Genomic DNA, 23,145 nt, shown 5'->3' with positions numbered 1-23,145 from the left:
TACACACGAACCTGAGCTACAAGACAAGTTAGCTAGTTTAGTACTCTGTTCCTACTACTATAAAGCAGTAAGGGTATTATTTAGTATCTGTACACACGAACTTGAGCTACAAGACAAGTTAGCTAGTTTAGTACTCTGTTCCTACTACTATAAAGCAGTAAGGGTATTATTTAGTATCTGTACACACGAACTTGAGCTACAAGACAAGTTAGCTAGTTTAGTACTCTGTTCCTACTACTATAAAGCAGTAAGGGTATTATTTAGTATCTGTACACACGAACTTGAGCTACAAGACAAGTTAGCTAGTTTAGTACTCTGTTCCTACTACTATAAAGCAGTAAGGGTATTATTTAGTATCTGTACACACGAACTTGAGCTACAAGACTAGTTAGCTAGTTTAGTACTATGTTCCTACTACTACTGCTTTTCTCCATTCTTAAGCTACCAGGTTACCCTGGTTGTGCCAGACTAAGAGCAGTGGGTGCACATACACATGTGCTACTAAATGTCAAAGGTATTTTATATGGCTAATCACAATGTGCAGTTGGTTTGTTTTCATAGTTTACAAGAATTTCTCTTCCTCAGTGAGAAGTACCTGTAGGGCACACAAGTACATATTTGATTTTTTCTAGGTACATATGAAGTATTTGATGTTTGCCTTTTTTCTGGGCCTGTGGGGGGGGGGTGCAGCATGACTGCACTCCCCACTTAAATTTCAACAAATGTCCTTTTCCAATGTTCTGATACAATTTTGTACATTTGTGGCAGAAATTTTGGCCTTTCTAGGCAGAACCCCAATGTTTATGGGATATAAATTTCTACTCTGATTATTGAAAGCTTTTGCATCTGGAAGAGCAAAAGTTGGTACATCTGTGGCAAGAAGTACGTGATGGGGAGATGGCTTTCCTTTAAAGGTGCATACTAAGGGTTTTCACAACTGCTAATCTAGGAACCAGTCTTCATCTGATAAATCTTGTCTTGGTTTTAAAAAAACTCTGTTAATCTTCCCTAACAGAGAACAAGCTTCAGCTATCAAATAAGTAACGGCTAAACATGGGTGATGCCAGATAAAAAAAACGGAAACTGTGTGATGACGGCTTCAGTCAATTTCTCAGAATCAAGTGGCTCCCAAGTCACAATCTTTTCTTAAGAGACTACCTTGACTGCGGTCAAAAAGTTTGTGCATTTACTGATGCACTGAAATTTGGCAGGAAAGTGCCTCAGAGGATCAGACAGGGAGGATATGTATTTTATAATATACTTTCTTTCTCTGTATGTTATACTTGGATTTGAAGACAAGGCACCCCACCCCACAGCAAAGAAAAGTACTGCTATTAGTTTTGGTATATGCAACTACACAAGCATGCATGTGGGTATCCAAGGTGGAAGAACATCAAAGCACAGTTACTCCAGAGAGGTAACACTGTATGTCACATGTCATGGGAAAAAAAAAAGTGAAGAAAAATACTACTTTCACAGAGCAGGGGGCACGCTACAGCACAGACGTCTTCATTCTCTACCACAGTCATTCCTCAAACTAGACATGGGTGCATGTGTGACTTTAAGGGGTAAATGATACATCTGTAGCTCACTGATAATGGTAATCTGAAACATAACACATGGGGATTTAGGGTTCCAGCCAGTGGGGCTGTACTAAGATGATTTAATGTGTTCCCAGATGAATGGAACTACAGGGATAACACATAGACATCAACCTGTTACAGCACCTTCTTTCAAAATTGCACTGCCCCAACTCACCCATCACACCATCCTCAAGGTCAGTAAGCTTGTTATAGGTAGAACTATCACACGGGACTGAAAACAGCTAGTCACAAGACTCTAGCGCTACAAAGTCTGAGAAAATAAATAAAACCTATGCATTTTCTTCTTTTATTTGTGTATGACTTCAAAGTGGACAATTAGGATGAATGACAAAGGAGCAAAGCTCCCCTCTTCAAAGTGAAAGTATTGGGAGGGGCTCTACCTTGCTGAAACAACACTTGCTATCCCTTTGTTTTTAACACACTGAGGTGGCATATTTCATGCTTAAATCTCTTGTTTTGTAATCCTCTATTCACCATCAGTTTATCTCTGAAATATCATATTTTACAATGAACTCTTCTGAAGTACATGGAATGTCACTACTACGGTCTAAATTTGGAAGAAGCAGCTTTAAGTACCCTTTCTGATGTAAGAAAGGCACTTAAGATTTTGTGAATCACCTTTCAGTATGGTAAAGCTCTAGTCTTGCACAAGAACATGAATAAGCAGTCAACAGAGAACATCATCAGAAGCACAGCTTTAAAAGCTGTAGCACACCACTCTCTCACATGCACAAGAAACAAAAGAATGACAGACTGAAGTGTCTAAAAACTTTTAAACTGCTTATTTATCAGAGGGATACAGCTTATATTGCTGTCTGTGTGGCAGAAGCAAATGTTGCATTACTTTCACAGCTGTAAATTATTCTTTATGACTTATGAAGCTGTAAATACTTCACATTCCTAGAGAATAGCCAAGGTGGGATGAAACAGGCAGTCACCTTCAGTGCAAGATGTTAGGGGGGCATGATCAGACTGGCAGTATTGTAGTACCAGCATTACCTATGAATACAGGTATGGAAAAGAAATTTGTTGTCAGGACTGACGTGCTTGCTTCAGTGCTCTGTGTGCAGTACTGGTTCTAACAAGAGGCTTACTGCGTTTTTAAAAGTAGAAAGGTCCTGTTTTTTTCCCCCTCAACTCTCTTGTTAAAGGGTACATCTGACAGTGGCACTCTTTGGAGACTAAGGTAAGGGAGAGAAGTGCCAGATCAGAGAAGGGGCACAGAAAGAAATGGGACCTGGCTTGCTCCAGTGGTTAGGAGTACTAAACAGAAGCAACCTTTTTTTTTCTTTCTTTTTTTGCTCCTCAACTTCTGGGTCCCCTGGTCAGGGAATGACACTGCACGATGGATGAGCCAGCTACCGCTCTGTGCACTCCTACCCACTCTAAGTATCAGGACAGCTAAACCTCCACGTGCCACAAAGAATTATAATTGGGTTACACTCTCATCATGGATGTCAGGGTTCACATCGAGTTTTACTTTAACTCTGCTCTCAAGGTCAATTTCTTGACAGCCATTTCTCAGCACATAAGTTAGTTACTAATGAAAAAATAATCATAACCCATTGTATAATGTAACTCTCTCATCAGTTCCTATCTAATTCACACCTGATACTGTTGCCCTTCTTGTAGTAAGAAAACTGAAATCTGAAAACCTCCATTCCACAAGCCACTTGTATACAATACTGATGACTCAACATTAATATGTAGTGCTTCCTCACCTGCAGAGCTCCAAATTAAGACCCAAACAGTATTTAACTTAGTTGAGAAATGGTTTCATCAACGCTATCTCCTCCTTAACCCCAAAAAAACAAAACTATTACTATTTACTTCCACCCTTAAGTCCTCCTCTATTAACTTTACAATCACATCCAACAATGGTAGTACAATAGCTCCCGATATGACGGCCAAACTTCTAGGGATTGCAATTGATCATAATCTTACCTTTGAAACACATATTAACCTAACTGTTAAATCAGTTAATAGAAAACTCGGTTCCCTTTATAGACTCAAACCCTTTCTTACAGCCTCAACTAAGTCAACTATCACCCAAACTCACCTACTCTCAACCCTTCTCTATGCCTCCCCAATTTACTCAAACCTCTCCAAAAGCAATATCCATAAATTAGTAACATCCTACAATAACATAGCCAGATTTGCTACTGGTTCTTCATTTAGAAGGCAAAGAACAAGACAGGAAACCACTGGATAAACACTTTATAAAAGTAAAGCTTTCGGATACAATCCTTTCTCAATACTGAACAATGCATAAAACCAGCTCTTTATATATAGGTCCAGGTTTATCACATGACCTGATCTTCATTTAGAACCCATCACTGCCAGAATCTTAAACTATTAGGTTGGCTAAAATTATAAAATCAGACTCTGTTACAACAACTTACCATCACTCATAATATTCTACATCATCCCTCAAATACTCCCATACTCTAACCTTGTTCGCCCTTACAAAAACCTGACCACCCTACGATCTGCCAATAGGGTATTAATATCTACCCTAAAATCCAACAATAGGTCTGGGGAGTGCTTGTTCACTAACTCTATTGGTAATTTATGAAACAAACTTCCTACTGAACTAACATCCATTTCATCTACATCACTGTTTAAAAAGCACCTAAGAATCCTCCTAACTTCTCAATGGCTATGCCCTTGCTTGAATCCAGACTAACAGTTTTCACTGTTTCCAGTTCCATCTCTGCTGCCTATGTATCCTTTGCTTCTTACTTCCTATGAATCTACTGAAGAAACTCACTTCCCATGAATCAATGAGAGAGAGAAAAAAAATTGTTTTGGGAATGTAGTTGTTTTCACAAAAGTTTGTATAGCTATGTTAAGTATAAATCTTTTCATGAACTTTTTTTCTGGAGTTACTAATGTAAATTTGAAAATTTTTTTGTTCTGTTTGTAATCACCCTGTTATGATTTTAATCTCTTGGAGCTTTTCTCCCCAGGGCTCCGCTGAAAATGGACATATATACAGACGGACTTTCCCAGTCAACAAATGTAAAATAATTAAATAAAATAAAGAAACACGGGAACATTGGCAAATAGAAGACCGTTTCAATTATGACAATGGTACTGCATTAAGTGTCACTGCTCACCCTTAATATGGGGTTTACTTGCAGCGCACTTCAATAGTTGCCAAATGCCTTAATGCCAGTTTTGCTTTTTTCCTTTTTAATTTGCATTCCAAAGTGCATTTTGTACTTTTCATGGTCTTTGCCATTAATTCCTGGGTAGTACCTGAAAAGGGTCCCTGGACCAGTTCAATTACCCAGTTAAACAGTTCTCTTCAAATGTAGATTCTTCACAGCTTACAGCTCCCCTTCCTACAACTGTTGTCCTTACTTCTAGTCATACCTCTCGACTTCATAGTGAAAGAAACCTGGCAAAGCCTAAGATAATGGGGGCAAAATCCCTAAAATAGGGACAGTTTTTAAATACTGCTCTTATAAAGTTAGAAAGTTGCTAGAACAATGGCACTTGTGATAGAATGCCTTTTATGAAGTCTATAACTTAAATGTATGTCATTTAGTGCCTTCATTCATCAGTGGTTTAGAACAGACCAAAACTATGAGAGAAAAATCTGGAGAGACTGCAAAAATCTGAAGAATTGAGAGGGTAAGCATCTAGTTTTCTTACTAACACCCACCAACCAAATGCCCCAACTTAAATCAATTTTAATTAAAAAATATACATTGTTTCTGCATACATTGCTCATCCTTATCACTGACATCTCTCTTAATCATCCTCGTAAAACTTGTGTCATTAAGCCTGTCTTGTTATGTCACAGCATCATTTTCCAGTCTACATACAGAGAAACTGCCTTTCTTTGGTTTCAGTGACCCCCCTCTCCCTGATCTCCTCCTAGTATTTGTTTCCCCACTTACACAAGTTGTCCTTGTACTAGTTCATGCCATTTTCATAAACTATCTTACACTGTTGTAACGTGAACATTTTGCCTTTGATGCCTTTGGGACAACAGCTGTTTGTATTTTCTTAATATAGAGGATTTTAAGTGGGTTGGTGATTCTGACTTCTGCGTTTCTGACATGGATGCTGAGAAATTCATCTCAAGAGTGAAGCTGGAGAAGAGAATCCTGGCATCCATGTCGAGAAGACATAAGTCGGTTAGGATCGGCAACCCTGTCATAATTCTTTGTAGTGCATGCAGCTTTATCTGCTCCATGTACAACTAGTTAACAGAAAAAAAAAGCTAAGTGTTTTGCTGTCTTCCAAACCCATAAAGCACTGAGTAAGCACTGTCAGAAAGGCAGACAGCACAAGTCCCTTTTGTTTATATTTACCTTCCATACCTCTCAACTGTCCATATTTTCACAGAATGTCAAGATGTTTGCCTCATATGCTTGGTCAATTCCTCATAAAGTTCATGGATTATGGGCAAATCCCTGAGGACTGAATTCCTAAAATAAAGGCGTACATTTAAGTTTCATACTTTGTATCCTTCAAAAAATGCAGGGAACATACAATCTTTGAAAGTTACTAGAGAATCAAGATGCAACAGGAAGTCAGGGACATGTTATCAGAATGGACAGCAGACAGAAACAAATCTTTTATTCTGCTGTTGTCATTGACTGGTCACTACTGAGAGATTTTACTACCTAGTCTGTGGTCTAACCTTAATTTAAGCAGGGGGTGCTTAACATTTGTTAAGGGCACTTCTCGTGCCACTCTAGTCCTTAACTGAATACTGGAGCATAATCACCACAATATTATCTTGTTTTGTGCATTATCTACTTCGTTATCGTCCCAGTACAGTAAGTGCTCGGGGTCACATCTGGCCTTTGTTCTGCACCATTAGGATTCAAATGAACATTTGAAAGATCTTACAAAATGAGTAAGTGCTTACCTGATCAAGGAGGTGGAGCCGAGAGACATAAGTTTTTTCTGTTTGAAGCAGTTCATTAACAATGTTGAACACCTTCTGCTGGGCGGTAAACTATTGGGAACAGAAAAAAAAACAGTTAAAATAATATGCAGCCAAGCAATGACTTGTGCAAATGCATGGACAGCAATGATATAGTTAAATACTATAAATACAGCTGTAGAATACAGGTACAGGATTTCTTGCCGTCTATTAAAAAAATAGATAAGATTAACAGACAGCAGTAAATCAGATAATGTAATATATGTGCCACAATATAGTACAAATTCTACTATTCTTTGAAGTCAGACACAGCTTTTATCAATGGAAGACAAGCATTGTGAACCCCAAGAAGGTTGCTAGCCCTGATAAAATACTGGGCAAAGTAATTAAAGGCTGTGCAGATCAACTATGCTTAGTTCTAACTGTTATATTTACAACACCTCCCTTACTCTTGGCAAAGTTCCATCTTGTTTCAAGGTGAAGAATATTGTCCCTCTCCCCAAAAAAGCTAATCCAGCCTGACTGAATGACTATAGACCAGTTGCTCTAATTTCAAATGTCATGAAATGCTTTGAAAGGCTAGTTAAAAAAGTGATTTTTTCCCCCCCGGGAAAAAATATGTTTACATGGCCATTTGCAGTTTTTGTAGTTTGAAGACTATGTCAACCATTAGGTGTTCGGGTAAGTGAAGTTTCAATTTGCTAACATAGACCCCCCCCATCTCTGAAAACCTCTTAGGAATTTGAATGCATTGTGCTTTTTCTGAACCCAGTAAAGTATGCTGAAATTTGTGGTGTCCAGAAGCAGCTAAACTGGCCACAAGTCATCTTAGTTTCAGTAAGTACATATGACATATGGACTACAACTTTTTCCATTCCTTCAGAATATGCATGGAAAAACTGACTTCCCATTATCGGAAGGTAGTGTACCAGAAAATTCATCCACAATAATTTAAATTATTACCACTGGGTAAAAGTGTCTCCATTGTCTTTATGTAATTTCTTATTCAGTAAAACACATGGAATGGATATGATAAATACAAAGTGGACATTATAGCAATATACCCCTAAACAAGTACAAATCAGAAATTGTCTGTTGTCCACATTTTCATTATTAGAACAAAACTAACTCTGTCCATAATAGAACCTTTGTTAATGGTAGCACACTGGAAAAACATTTTTTTCTCTTTGAGATCTGAATCAGAATCTCTGCATATGCTTGCAAATTAAATATGTAATCTACTTCAAACTTACTTGTGACAACATCTCCCAAATAATACATGTTATTTACTGCATCACCTGGTATTTGTTCATTCACGTCAGAAAAAAAAAAAAACAGTTGGTGCTTGACTAAGATCAAAACATAAGCACTGTGTATGCACAGTCCCTGGATTGCATTAATCATTACCATGAGATGAGACATGATTTAGACTAAAGTTATAAATCCATGAACTTTTGTGTAAAGAATGCCCCACAGCATACACAGTCCATGAAGCAATTTTGGGAATGTCTCTGGAGGCACTTTATGAAGGGCCTTATTAAAGTTGCCAAATATCCAATTATCATCACCTGGCACAGACATAATCACAAACCGGAATGACCTAGTCTGAACTTCACACTGTCTAATCTTCAGGGGTGTGGTGGGGATGGGAGAATAAACTGCTCTTCCCCGGGTGCAAAGCAATTGGAGTGGTCATGTTTTAAAAGTTTAAAAAGAGTTTCAGACAGCAGTAGTAGTAGTTTCACAGTTCTAGTTGCATTATGGTTAAGTTTTAAGGTTCTTGTTTGGTGACTAAAAATATTCTTGTTTAAAATTTTTTTGGATCTCAGAATAATGAAAACAAAATATATAGATGTGGATTTACTTATCATCAAATATCTTGTTAAAGGCACTAAAGTATGTATTTGATTATGCTGATGAAATCACAGTTTATGGGCTGGTTTATGAATACCCTTACAAACAATGAGTACCAAACAGAGTGAAGAGTTTCCATCCCACTGCAGTCAGAGATGTACAGTTCATAAATGAGATTGCCCACCACTCAGTATGTGGTCAGTGCAGTTATAACGCCTGTGCACTGGCCCAGCAATCAAGAAGCCTCAATTCTCACCACCAACACCAGTGAGGGACGTCCATATAGGGAAAGGATAATATACACACAGTAAAGTACAATTTCCCTTAAAAGCACACAGAGATCACAGTCAGTCTGGGGCTGGTTTCCCCCTTCCTATCCAGGTCCCCAATAGACTCCCCACTGGCACAGCTATAGGGTCCATATCTCAGCCCAGTGGGCAAGCTAAAAACTCAAGCACCCCCTCTGTCCAACCACTGCTTTGTGTCTCTGCCCAAGAATCTGACACACAAACACACAGAGATAAGAGTTATATACAACCACACAGACACTCCTAGGAAAGGATGGTACAGATTCTCCAGCTCTGCCCCTTTTCTGCCAAGTCTAAAAGGTAGTACCAGCTGCCATCACCCACTAATATCAGCTACTCAAATGCCCTTCTGAAAGGGTGTCCAGTTATTACTGTGCAATATTATCCAAATGGTGTGACTGAACAGTCAAGGCTTATTAGAGTGACTTGGTACAGTATCACTATATACATTCAATGCACTCTAGACCTTAAATTAACTCTACATAAAACAGCCACAGCTGGAAGGTTTAAAAATATTTAATAATAAATAATAAAAACACAAGACAATACTTCTTACTACACAGTGCTAGTCAAGAGTTCAGAGATCACAGAAAAATACTTAAAATAATACTGTAGCAATATATGAGAGACAACACAGTCATAAAATGCTTGACTTAGCTTTCTTACAGCAGGGTGCACTGCTGTTACATTTTTGCAGCTTAATATCTAATGCAGTCTTTTCACATTTAAGAAAACAAACCTGGGGCTTACATTAATATTTACAAATGACAGAATCATCTACAAAATTCTACCTGGCTAGGCTGGCAGCCTTCACCTATCTTCACAGCAGTGAAAAGGGAAATGTATGGAGTAATGATCCAAAGCCCACTCCGTTGTACATTTTATGCCACACTGTCCACTGAATGCAGTATGCCACTCTGAAATCTAAATGAAGGATGACGTGGCAGAGGGCTACATCTAAATGATGTGGAGTCAAAAAGGCTGCAAAAACTAGCTGGATGTGCTGACTGTTGCTTGCCTGTATGCTGAAAAAGTCTAACTTTATACAAAAACACACTGCAAAGTTATTGTTGAGCTCACCCACAATTGCAACGTTTAGTGAGCTCAGAAAAATGGCTTTAGACCACAAAGACATAACCAGTCATCAGGACACAGTACAGCCTGATGTAATAATCAACATCTCTGTCAGTCCCTCTAACAAACTGTGGAATGTTGCACAGTGTATGCTGTATTCTAAGATGCTTGGTTGGTTCCCTGCTAGATGAATGAAACATTTAAAATGTCGAGTGTGACATGCTTGACAGCTGTTAAGCGAATGTTCATCTAAGCGAAACCTAAGAATGTCGAAACAAGGAGTTCTGAAAAGTTATATTTGGCCAGCCGTCAGGAAGCCAAAGGTTGACATCAGAATGTTCACCTTGTCTAGCCATTCTTACAGTCCTCCACTGTTGTACAGTCTCGTCGTTCACCCTGTGAAATGTTATGACAGTCTTCCACTGTGGTGCAATCTCAGATTTGGTATATTTAAGTAGGGGAGGTGAGGGGGGCACAGCCCCCCATGTTTGGGGGTGTGGTGGGTGAAGCCTCCCACTTTATTTTGTTTGCTGATTTGCTTTTTTGGGGGGGGTAATGGTGTACAGTACATTTTAGCCATCAGCCATTGGCTTCCTGACGTCTGGCCAACTATAACTTTTTGAAACTCTGTTTTGACATTATGGCGATTCGCTTAGATGAACTTGCACTTAAAAGCTGTTGAGCATGTCATACTCGACATTGTAAGCATTCGTTCATCTAATATAGACCCTGCTTGGTTACTATATGCTGCACGTCTAATGCAGTCCATGTTAAAACATTTAGGTCCAAGATGCAGTTATCTGCAAGATTCACAATATAACACAAGACAAGTGTCATTGCTAAGCCCACCATGCCATCCAATGCAACATGTCTACTCACTGCTGCCTGCCATGTCTCACATCACCACTATATCCTTTCTGTCCATTCTATGGCTGCTGGCAAAGTAAAATGTATGCACTGAGCAGCACATCTCAAAGAGGAAATGAAGCAATCTGGATATGTTCCAAGCAGGGGGTCGATAAAGTGAAGGATGTATTACAGGACAGCTTATGTGCCTTTCAGCTGAACAGGACAGCTTATGTGCCTTTCAGCTGAACAGGACAGACTGCACCCATCTTAAGGAAGATGACACGAAATGACTGATTTTAAGCAGGAATGACAGTAAATGAAGACCCAACTTAGGAAGATGACACAGAATGAAGAGCAATTTAAGGGGATTACACCAAATAAAGACCACAAAGCAGGACAGCTTGTTTGCCTCCCTGCAATGAATGGGTAAGACTGCGAGTGTACAATGCGAACAGACTAAATAGCACACAGCGGAGTAAACGAGGCAGTATGCAAGTATTCAAAGCTAACTGAAGGGCTAAACCATTTTTTTCTAAGAATGTCAGTGTACTTAGAATGAGACTAGAGAAAAGACTGTATTGGTAACAAAGGAATTTAATCACCTTCATGGCTGCCTGGATGAATGACAGCTCTCTTAGATAGACAAACTTCTGATTTAGGGGATGATTGGTGGTCAGTAGGCACAGGGCAAAATAAAATAAATACTACAGTGATATAAATAAAAAGGGGACATCAGATAGACTACACCATGTCCATCCTAATTGGAATTTAACACTTAATATCATGACTGATGACAAGCAGCCTAACAAGACGATATGTCAAAGCCAAAAAGCTTAACTCCCATTTATCGTGTCCACATCCACAATCAGGCTTCTTCAGATGTCGAAGCTTGCACAGCTGATTCACAGTTCATGCCCACAGAACACCAAATCCAACATGATACAGTTAAAATATCACGTCTTATCGCCACACTCTCATATAGATTAAATACTTTAATACTGGATGTGACTAAGGAAAGAAAAAGATCAGTGAATGCACATTTCTTAGGTGTCAGGACTCTGTCGAGTTACCTGCAGCTCAGTTAAGTCTTCCACTAAAATCATTTCATTTCCTTTCTTTTTTGCAGAATATGTTTTTCAATTCAGTGCATGCATAAAAGTTGCTCCTTCAACTTTTATTAATTTTTGTTCATAAAAAAAGTGCCACATGCTTTTTCATAATCTTTTATTTGTATGTTCACTGGCACACATTCTGAATAACAATAATTCAGTCTGTAAAACTGGGTTTGGAGCCAAATTCAAATATTGACTTTAGCAATGATGCATGTATTTGATTTCCTGTATGACTTCTTTTTTAAAACTTTGAGGGAAAATCTTGTGGAGTTTTACAAACAGCTAAAAAAAACTAGAAATGCCATATCAACCAGTCCAATTCTAATGAACTGGTGACATGAAAAATTATAGCTTCTTGTCAAAGTTTGCAAATTCTCTCTATATATTAAAGACTGCAAAAGTGCCGCTACGTTTTTACGGTAGACATAAATCTCTTCACTGCACATGCTTCAAAGTTCATCTGTTCTTATAAAATGCTCAATGTTTTACTTGCCTGAAAACTGATGTTTAAAAATTCAGAGGCATCCGTTTTTTATTTAGGCTTTAAATCTTTACAAAGAATCATTCTGAATGACTTATTTACATTCTTGCCAGTATTATTTTAGCACCCTTGTTCATGCATACTTCTGAAAAGACATCAACCAATGTTAAAACAAACCGACACACTGCACTGACACCCATAAAACTGGAAATACTGCAAGATCTGCTTGCCACTGCTTATTATACAGTTAACAACTCTGTTTCAAATAATATGCTTTCTTACAGGTCTGTGCATATAGTAAGCATCTTGGGAAACAGCCACTTTAATGAGGGAGCTTCCATTTTTGTAGCAGTGCTCTAAAGTTCTTGTAAACTACTAAAACTACTACATAAGCCAGCTCAGTGTCAAAGAGGGATACAGCACTGAATACAGCGCAGGTGATCTAGATTCAATTAGGGGCTTGTGCATCTGAGATGCTGGCAGGGGAAGTGGGCATACCCATCCTTGAAATGGTGGGCATGCAACTTGGGCGCACCTCTCCACTGACAGAGATTGGGACATGCACATGGTGGTGATGGTGCTTGTTTTTAGGAAGGCAGAGCATTGGCTGAGTTGCTATAGAAATGGGATGATGTGTCATTTCCAGACATGAATGGGTACACAAAAGGCTGTGGAAATCAAGGGCATATACAAAAAAACTCATCAGCAGAAGTATGACACTGCCCTAGGGTACCTTGATCACTTCACTGACCCCAATCATGGGTCAGAGAAAGTCCACCAGGTTTGTAGGGTATGATACCCCCAATGGATGAAGAGAAGCCCCAGGGAGCAGATGATGGTCAACCTGATGGTGGGTGAGACTCAAAACTAGTTTAAAAATTGGTGAGTGATCATGGCTCACCACGCAAATTTTTCAATTATTTTTTTCAGCATGGCTCAGATACCACCTACAGTGAGAGAGCAATTTTGATATTTAACATTATTGACTTAATACACGTAAAGCATAACTATGAAACATATGTTTGCTGTCTTAACAGAAAAAATGGTCAGTGTTTATCACATAACTAACATTCTGCAGCCGGTGCTTTATGTGGCAATTAATATCAACAATGCAGGTCATAACCAAAAATGCACAAGATGGACAAGTCACAGTTAGTTTTTCAAATACTATAGGTAGCATGTTTTGTGCTGGCCCTTAAGAAATCTATTAATATTGTCAGATTTGGCATATGACTTCAGTGTTAACTTGCACAAATACACCTGACATCTTAGAATCTGAACAACCATTTATGTAGCGCTTTTGTCTCATTATCAAGGCTTCGTCATAATGAAGACAAACTCATACCAAACAACAGTCATATAACAATTAATATAAATTAGCCTCAGAGCCAACAACCCCATAAACAAACAATTCAGGAATAAATTAATAAAAATGCTTATATATACAACTAATGCCAATTCAAGATACTAAAATGCTTTTTAAAAAAGAAATGAGCAACACATATTGTATACTTCTATAAAGAAAGCTCATTTAGTAATCCCTTATATTAGGCTTTTGATGCTTGTAAGCAAAAAACAATTTACATTGGTACTCTCATTTAAAACCTAAATAGGTATATGCATCAAACCTCAGTTACCAACAAATTCTTTGTCCATCAGCCTTGTCTTCCACTGATCAATAACTGAGATAAATCAATCAATGACAAAAAATACAAACTTTTTAGCCTCTCTGCATAACAGCATGCAAGTTGAGAGCATTTTTTCATCACAATTACATTTATTCAAGCAAAAAATTTTAACATGATTAAGACACTTGTAGACTTACAAAGTTTACTTATACATTGAACCTTTGTGAATTGCTGCCATGGTGAATGAGTACAGACTTGCAAGTCTCTGTCTGGCCAGATAAACATGGATAACTTCTTGTCTTCTCTTCAAAGTCCTCGGACAAAATCTCTGGTAGATACTACAGCTAGCCAAGTCATACCTGAACTATACAAAGGACTCACTCTTTACATGGTATTTGGCAATTGCAAGAACACCTCGTAGCTTTCTCAGGAACAAACATACCTCAGACACCAGTGACTGGCAGCCCATTCCCTGGATGTCTTCTCAAAAGCGAATAATCAACTGCAAAATTAGGGAATGAAAAGGGAGCACTTCGCTCTCACTGTTCTTCAGACATTAGCTTGGACCAGTGCTGGACTGACGCATACTCCTGCAGTGAACTCATACATGGCAAAACACAACTAAAAATGGTGCAGGGGGACACCACTTATTTATTAGGTAAGGGAATGCATCTGAGGTAGGACATCTGCTAGACCGTGGGAAAAGGGTGTTGAGCTCTGAATATGAGGCCAGATGTTGAACTCAGTGGCAAAGATCTATTACGATTGCAACAGTGGACCACAACAGACATCTGTATTGTCTAGGCTCAGTGAGACTTCCCCTGGAAAGTGCTGGACCACATCCTGAACAATTCCATACTGACTAAAATGTTCTAAGGCAAAGGTTTCTGAGGAGCTGCCCCTCATGCAAATTGTAGGTTTGTGTGTTAAGAAACCTAGAATGAAAAGTTGCCTGAATGTGGTTTGCCTGCAAAACCCATGTTCAATACACACAGCTTAGTGGATTCATAAACAAAAACTTTCTGCAACTTGGCAGAGGTTACCAAAGACAAAACTGTCCAAACTGAATGGGACATAACTGTACCCACCAAATATTTCTCATGCTTATTGGGAAATGAAGACAACAAAGTTTATTTACTACTTATACTGGAACTGTTTTAAAAGTTTTGCCTCTCTCTACATTTTGACAAGGAATGAATGTCACTGCAGATTCTTACACAACTGGGGTGCTATAATCATTAATACAGCTATGAAAGTACAGTGAATGTCCAGCTTGTACAGCACAGATTTTCCCTCTGAAACATTCCAGAAGGGCATAGGCAGAAATAGCAACTGCTTTTCTGCCTTTGTGGACTTCTAAAGAAATAACATGAAAATCAGGAGGTGTGTTGTAGCTCTAGAGGTTCATAGGTAGGTACTAGGTTATTGGCCCTACGGCCTATATAAGCCAAGCCAAAAAGGTACCCTGGCTTTCGCCACCCACGAAAATTATTTTCCTGTGTCCCTGTCGAGCAGAGCCACAGAAGTGATCCCCGGGGTGAATTTCCTATCTCCCATCCAATCATCAATATTTTTCTTGAAGAGTGCTAACGAGGAGCTTTGTTTGATATAGATAGGTAGTTTGTTCCAGAGTATGGGAAATCTCTGGGACAGGAATCTATCCCTCCAGCATGTTCTGTTTATTGTGGTGACAAGGTTTAGGTCCCTAGAGCGTGTAGCTCAGTGGGACTGGGATTTCTTTAAGTGTAGCATGTCCAACAGCTCTGGGTTTGACAGCTTTGTATGTTAGGCAGAGATCACCTCTGAGTAGGCGATATGCAACGGAGTAAAGCTGGAGTTTTTTGAGACGGTATCCGTTTGAGGTCAGTAATCCTCTTTGTGAGGTATTTCTGTAGCCTTTCCAGTTGTTGTAGCTGTCTTGTGATGTACATACCAAAAGGGGCGTTGCACTCTATAATGGGTCTAATGAGTGATGAGTAGAGGAAAACAATGACCTCTTTTTTTCCTGGATGAGAAACCTTTTGTGATGAGGTGTGCCACGTAGAAGGATTTCCTGACTACTGTGGTGATGTGATTATCAAAGGAGAGACTACTGTCCACCTGTGTCCCAAGGTCTCTTATCACACTTTCGGTGTTAAGTAGACTACCGCCTATGTTGTAGTTCATGGGTACAGAGTTTTTACCAAAAGGGATGACAATGCACTTTTTGGCATTGAACTTGAGGCCATGGCTTTGACATCAGGCATCTGTCTCAGTGAGGCCCTTTTGTAGGATGTCCACATCGTTAGGAGTTTCGATTATGGCTCCTAGTTTGCAGTCATCTGCGAACTTCATTAGCCAAAGACATTCTGTGTTAGCCTGTACTTCAGAGAAGTAGATACCAAACAGGAGAGGACCCAGGACTGAACCCTGAGGTACTCCACTTGTCATTGGTCTGAAGTCGGATTTGGAGTCTGCTACTTTTACAGTGTGGGTTCTCTGTTAGTGAGCCAGTTGGCAACCCATCTTGTGACATAGGGATTTATACCTAGTTTAGTGAGTTTATCTATAATTCCAGAGTGGGGGATGGTGTTGAAAGCCTTGGCGAGATCTAGATAGGCTATGTGAACCAACTTACCCTCATCTACGGTTTTGGTGACCACTTCAAAGAAGTCTATCAGGTTTAGGAGACATGATCTGCCTTTTACAAACCCGAACTGGGTGGGGTCCAGAGTTTGGAAATTACCAATGTCATTGTTTATAAGTTCCATGATGATACGTTCCATAGCCTTGCAGACTAGGCTCATCAGGCTAATGCGGCGGTAGTTCCCGGGGTCTGTGGTGGCTCCCCTTTGTGGAGTGGGATGAATGTCACTGTGCACCATTCAGTGGGTACAAAGCCTGAGGTAAGGCTATGATTGAACATGGTACTTAGGTGGGGTGCCAGTTTGTTCTGTAATTCATGTAGAACACAGCCTGGGATGTTATCAGGTCCCATGGATGCTGTGTTCTTGGATTTGGAGAGTGTGTTTTTTACCTGTGCAACCGTGATTACAGGAACTTTGCATTCTTCTGGTATAGAGATGGGCCCTTTAGGGGGTGAGAGGGGGGTGAAGTTAGCACCGAACCTATCTGCCAGGATGTTGGCAATATCAGTTGGTCCTGCATATTTAGTGCCATTGTGCTGTAACTCAGAGCAGATCTTAGTGTTGCCATTGAGATTCTTGACATAGCTATAGAATGCTTTGTGGTTGTCTTTAGAATCTGTGGCGATTTTGTTTTCATAACTAGCTTTGGAGGATTTTATGCGGGATCTCAGCTTCTTACTGAGGCTGACCAGGGAGTTCCTCCAATCATGGGATTTTACTCTTTTTTGCAGCAGTTTCTTCTGTTGTAGAGTTTGTTTATGGCAGGGGACCACCAGATTCACTTCCTTTTTTGGAGGATAGCATCTTGGTTCTGTTACAGATTGCATGATCCATGCACTTGTGTAAGTGCTTATAAAGTGCATTTGTGTAGGATTCAGCAGTCGTACCTCTACTGTCCGTCTGCATGGGTGTCGTGAAGTTTGCCACGTCTGTCTTAAGAAGCGTGAAGTTGGCTTTGGAGAATTTTTTTGCGGTGGTTTCCCTAATGGGGGGATGTCTAGGGTGATTAGCTTGTGGTCGGATCTGACCAATGAGGAATTGACCTCTGGTGTGGAACACCAGTTGCCCATGCTGGTAATGACCAGGTCTAGGATATTGGTGCCTCTGGTGGGGGTGTGGATAAGTTGATCCAAGGCATTGGAATTTATGAATTTCAGAAAACGTTGAGCAAAAGAGTTGGTACATGAGTAGTTTTCCTAGTTAATGGTGGGGTAGTTGAAATCACCCATTAGGGTGTTCGGTTGCACCCTAATATTTTCCAGTGCATCAAGAAATGAGAAGTGGGAATCCTGAGGCATGGTGGGGGATCTGTAGCAAGCTACAATTTGGATTGTGGTCTAGCCCGGAGTTAGTTGCACTTGGATAATCTTGGATGCATTATGCTGAGCAACCAGCCTGAAGCTGTGGATATCCTTAATGAATATGGACATGCCTCCGCCTTTAGTGTTTCGGTCCAGGTTAGGTGGCCGAAAGGTGTGGTATGAATTATAGTCTGGTAATGCAGGGGTGCTCTCTGGCACCTTGAACCAGGTCTCTGTCACTGCACAGATGTCGATGTTCTCCATTTTAAGGAGTGCCTCGAGTGAGTTCATTTTGAGATTTAGACTTCTAGCATTGAGTAGCATTATCGTCAGATTTTGCTTGCTTGTACCTGTTACAGTGGTGAATTTGTCATTTGAACCTTGCCTAAAAAAGGCACTATAGGGGTGGCAAAAGCCTTAGGCAGTATCCAGAATCCCAAGGGTGACAGGTGCAGGCCATCTCTGGCAAAGCATCGTGGTTTGTCAATCATGTCATCCCAGGCAGATAGATACTGGATCCCCTTAGAATGACACCAGAAGCTTAGCCAATTGTTGAAGTCAATCATTTTGTCCTTGTACTGTGGTATCATTCTGGGTGATGGCAGGATGCTACTCAGGGTTAGGTTCATACCTGCCTGGGCTGCAAGATCGGATAACTCCTCCATGTCCCTTTTCATTGCCTACATTCAAAACCAAATTCTCTGGAATTTCTGTGTACCACAAGGTATACGAATCACCATAACTAGCTCACTGGCATTTAATTTAACTCCCCTTTGTAAAAACTACAAAGCCTATTAACTATGACATAGCATGCACCACATCACACTGATCCATTAAAATTAATTATTACATTATACTAAGTATATCATTGGCTATTTTCTTCAAAATCAAACTTTTTTTATACTTTCAAAGCACATTTCAATACATGAAATGTTCTAGTGCTTAAAACAGCCCATATAGCTCTCTCATTTATTCAACAGTCTTGCATATCTGGAGAATGTAACAAGGCTCTTAACAGTGCACATTCTGTCTTGATTTTGGGACTGCACATCAGCTTTATTTAGAAATAACTTCAGAAGTCTCCTGCTGCAGCTTTTGACCATCACAGCTCACGCAGTCTCTTTTTTCTTACAAGAGATCCTATTGTGACACTTCTGGATTCTCTTCTTTCTGAAACTTTAGTTTCAACACATTTCTCTAGTACAAATGTCTATAATTTCTTCTAGACACCTTACCACCTTTTCCACAAACTACACAGGATCTTGTATGAGCTGCTTTACCAATAGGACTAACTTCACGTTGCAGATTTTACCATGATTTCTGGATTACATTTTTGGTTAAATAAGAAATATCTTTTAAATTTTCACTTACAACATAGGCAAGTTTTCATTTATGCAAAGGAAAACAAACCATATTGACAATTTTAGTTGCAAAAATTATACATCACTTATAAGCTATCTAGTCACTGTCAAACATTACATAACTCATTCAAATCCTGCCTTCTTTTAAACCTCATTCGTTGTCTGCCTGTACTGTACACACAATTTCCATTTTTTCGACAATATGTAATTAATTCCTACGCTTTTCTAAGATTCAATTTCCAGTTGTTTTATCTCTGTTACTATATTCACTACTTCTAGTACAGCTGGTTTAGACTTTAACTTCCACTTCCTAGTAATTGCTTTTTGGTAGTCACCATAATTAGACTCCGCAAGGCCTTACTATGTCTAGACAATTTCGATTCTGTATTATAGCTCAAAAAATAATTTCCTTAGTCATACCAATTTGGTCACTGGGCATTTCTGATAGGGTAAGTCTGCAGGGAACTTTTAAAGTCTGCCAAATCATTACACTCCCAGAAAATATGTTAAAATTATTTCTTTCTTCCCCATCACACCTCCAACATTTGCCATCTATTTGAGGAAAAATTCTTTGGAGTCTTCTTGGAGTATTAAAAATACCTATGTAAGCACTTCCAGGCAAAGATCCTAAATCTTCTAGACTTTGTTGCATATTTGGGAAACATACATATATTCCCCATTGTTTCTTTGTGAATTGCTTATCCAATCACTCTTCCCAATCCTTTCTAACCTCCTCTGATAGATTCTTACAGTTATCATGCAATATTTTATATGTTGTATTAATTATTCTTTTTTTTAACAGCAGCTTCTGTTCTAGATTCCACTAAAAACTCTACCAGTGCTGGTCATTACTTAGGACCCCCTATTTCTTCCTCTTTGCCTACACTCTGATATCGGTCCTTGATAAGGAAGGCAATTTCTAGGCTGCAGTCCAAATAAATTCTTGGCCTCTTCCCATTCAATTACCTTTCCCTCTCTATTTGCTCTCAGTACATTGGTCCTTTTGTCAGATTTCTCCAATAAGTTCCAGCCCCTTCTTGCCTATTTTATGTATCCCTAATTGCAGTCATCCCTATCTACAAAGTCTCCTTTCTCCATTCCTGTACTGGATTAGTTCTTAGAATACTTTCTGATACTTTACAAATATAATATTCATTATGGTTATCGTATTTCTCCTTAAGGATCTGCATCCAAAATCCCAGTCTCTCCTCGTTTCTTGAGCCCCCCCCTCCATTTCTTCATCCCTTTCCACTTTGAATTATAGGTAGCCCTGAAATACCCCTTCAAATTGGATAACCCAAGACTGCCTTGTGCTACTGGAAGAAATAGCTTATACTTGACTCTTGCCATCTTCCCCTACCAGATAAAATCATTCAACTCTTTATTAATTGCTATCTACAACTTCTCCTCTGGTTGATAAAAAATATGTCTGACCGGTGTACAAAACTAAAGGGACTAAAAATACTTTAACTGCTTGCATCTTGTTATCCATATCCATAAAACACAGCCTGCATTTTCTTAGTTTTTGTATTATCTTTTTAGTCTCTTTCCACATATCCTTAGCACCCACACCAGAATCCTTTTTAATCCATACTCCTAAGTACTTCAATTTATCATATCCCCATAAGTAAGAAAATTGCTGAACCAATTCATGCATGGGTACATAATTTATGGTTACTACCTTTCTTTTAGCTTCATTAATTTAGTATGCCAAAAAGATTTGAAACTGTCTCAGAATGCTCCACAAAACTGAAAAGTTATTTTCTGGTTTTATCAGGTATAAAATGTAATCTGCAAATAAAGCCAGCTTTTCTTGACTACCATACCAATTATATCCTTGGATTTCCGATGCCCTTATTTTCTTTGCCAATGATTCTAAATATAATGCAAATAAGAAAGAAGAAAGAGGACATCCCTGTCTGGTTCCTCTGCTCAAACAAATATCACAGAGGTACCCACCCACTTAAATTTTTGCCTCTGATCCCTCGTATATCCTCCTAATCAACCTAATAATTTTATCAAGGAATGCTAATGCTTCCATTGTGCTTCTCAAACTCCAAGCTTACTCTTTCAAATGCTTTCTGTGCATCAAGACGTACCATCAGTGGTATTTTCTTACATTCTGCTTTGCTGTGGATTATTGATCTTCTGTTAATGTCAATTGTTTGCCTCCATTCCACAAAACCACACTAACCCATATGATTCAATTTTGGCATCACCTTTACCCATTCATTTAGCCATTATAGACATGAGCAGTTTATAATAATGGTTTAGGATTTAAATGGGCCTGAATGAAGCTGAATCTGATGGGTCTTTACCCTCTTTAGGTTTTGCAGCCACCACTGCTTTCTTGCAGGATGATTGTACATCATCTCCAACTCTTAAAATACTGCTTAACAAAACCTTCCAGATCTTTACCAGTTTTTTCCCTCCTAGCTTCCAAACTTCCACAGAATACCATTTATTCCTGGGGACATTCCTGTGGATTGATTATACATCATCATTTTTATCTCATCTGCTCCTATCCTGTTAGCAATTGAGCCTCATCTAACTCTAACCTTGGCATATTTAATAATTCCATAAACATTTCCATTTATACCTTTTCTTGATTTCCATATTTCTCTGCTTTATACACACTTTCATAAAATTTTCAAAATATTTCTAATACTTCTACGGGTTCTCTTATTATCTTCCCTTGCTATAGGCTCCCTAAGCTAGGTGATAGCCCTTTCCACTTTGTTGCCTGAGTCATTGTGCTAAAAGTTTTTGTGCTCTGGAGTTATCAAAAAACAGTTGCTTAACAGCAATCTTGTAATAGTACAATGCAAAACCCTATCCATGTTATGAACAAAAACAGTAGATTGCTATTAGAAATATTAAAAAAAAAAAATGTTTCCCACATATTAAAATTTAAACATGTTAAGAACTTTGGAAAACTTTAAAAGGAAGGGAGTATGTTAATTAAGGTAGCCTTAAACTCTAAGCTGTAAAACGGGTTTTATGGAAGTATAATCATTAATACTTGGAGGGTTGGAAGCATTCAACACTAATTGCCACTTGACTTCCCTTTCTTCTAGTAGCAGTTTATAGTCACCTCCCCTTGGGCTAACAAATATTAATATTCCCAAATGTAGAAGTGTGACATCCTATGCTGCTAGCCAAATATCTATACAGAGCGTTGTTAGTATTTTCTTTTCTAATCTGGAAAGTGTGCTGATATATTATGTTTCTCAAAGCTTGACCAGTTTTCCTAACATAAAATGCTGGGCAGGACATGCACAAACCCAAATACAACACATTTAGTTTTACAATTACCATTTTTGAAAAACACCTTAGTTCTTTTGATGTTCTCTGTTTCTCAGATTCTCAAAAATAAAAGAATATTGGCTGCATGAGCTACATTTTTTGTACCAACCTGGGTTTTAACATCTAAATAAGGTTTAACATTTTTTAAGTTGTTCTTTAAATTAGCCTCTGTTTTATATACAAAGCATGGACATTCCCCAAGATGTTGGTATATCTCTCCATTACGTCTAAGGAGATTCCAATTTTTAGTGAAAACGTCCTTAATTTGTTTTGTATAAGGGCTATATTTGAGAACCAATGCTCTATTGAAATTATCATTTTGACTGTCAACTAAAGGTTCAAACTAATGTCCTAAAAGGGGTTTATATTTAACATCCCATTGGTTCAATACATACTGTTTCTTTAACCAACTTAGGAGGGTAACCTCTCGAGAAACATATGTCTCACTGTATCCAGTTCGTTAACTACATCACCATAAGTGGATGTCATCCTAACCACCTTGCTGCATTGTCTCTTCAGTATACTTTTTTTCTGATTATAAGGGTGACAGTGTATCCAAATATGGAATATCTGTTGAGTCGTATGTGTGAACTTCAGGAATGAGGATGCATTGTTCAAATATTTTATAAAATACCTTAATCAACATACTCCCCTGCTTTTAAAGTTTTCCAAAGTTTTTAACATGTTTAAATTTTAATATGTGAAAAAAATTGTAATAATTCTAACATCCTTTA

General features: G+C 38.7%; 1 protein-coding gene across 1 annotated transcript in view; it reads right to left on the bottom strand.

The window, feature by feature from the left end:
* FGD1 (FYVE, RhoGEF and PH domain containing 1) overlaps positions 1–23,145 on the bottom strand; it is an 854,635-nt gene that overhangs the window by 231,663 nt on the left and 599,827 nt on the right. The window contains exon 5 of the mRNA XM_044089056.1: positions 6,493–6,582. Within this exon, the coding sequence (XP_043944991.1) occupies positions 6,493–6,582 (90 nt within the window). The remainder of the gene's footprint in view (positions 1–6,492; positions 6,583–23,145) is intronic.

The sequence above is a fragment of the Protopterus annectens genome, chromosome 12.part0 (assembly GCF_019279795.1).
Source record: "Protopterus annectens isolate FY-2018-M chromosome 12.part0, PAN1.0, whole genome shotgun sequence".
Taxonomy (NCBI): Eukaryota; Metazoa; Chordata; order Ceratodontiformes; family Protopteridae; genus Protopterus; species Protopterus annectens.
This window is presented reverse-complemented; position numbering and strand designations above follow the sequence as displayed.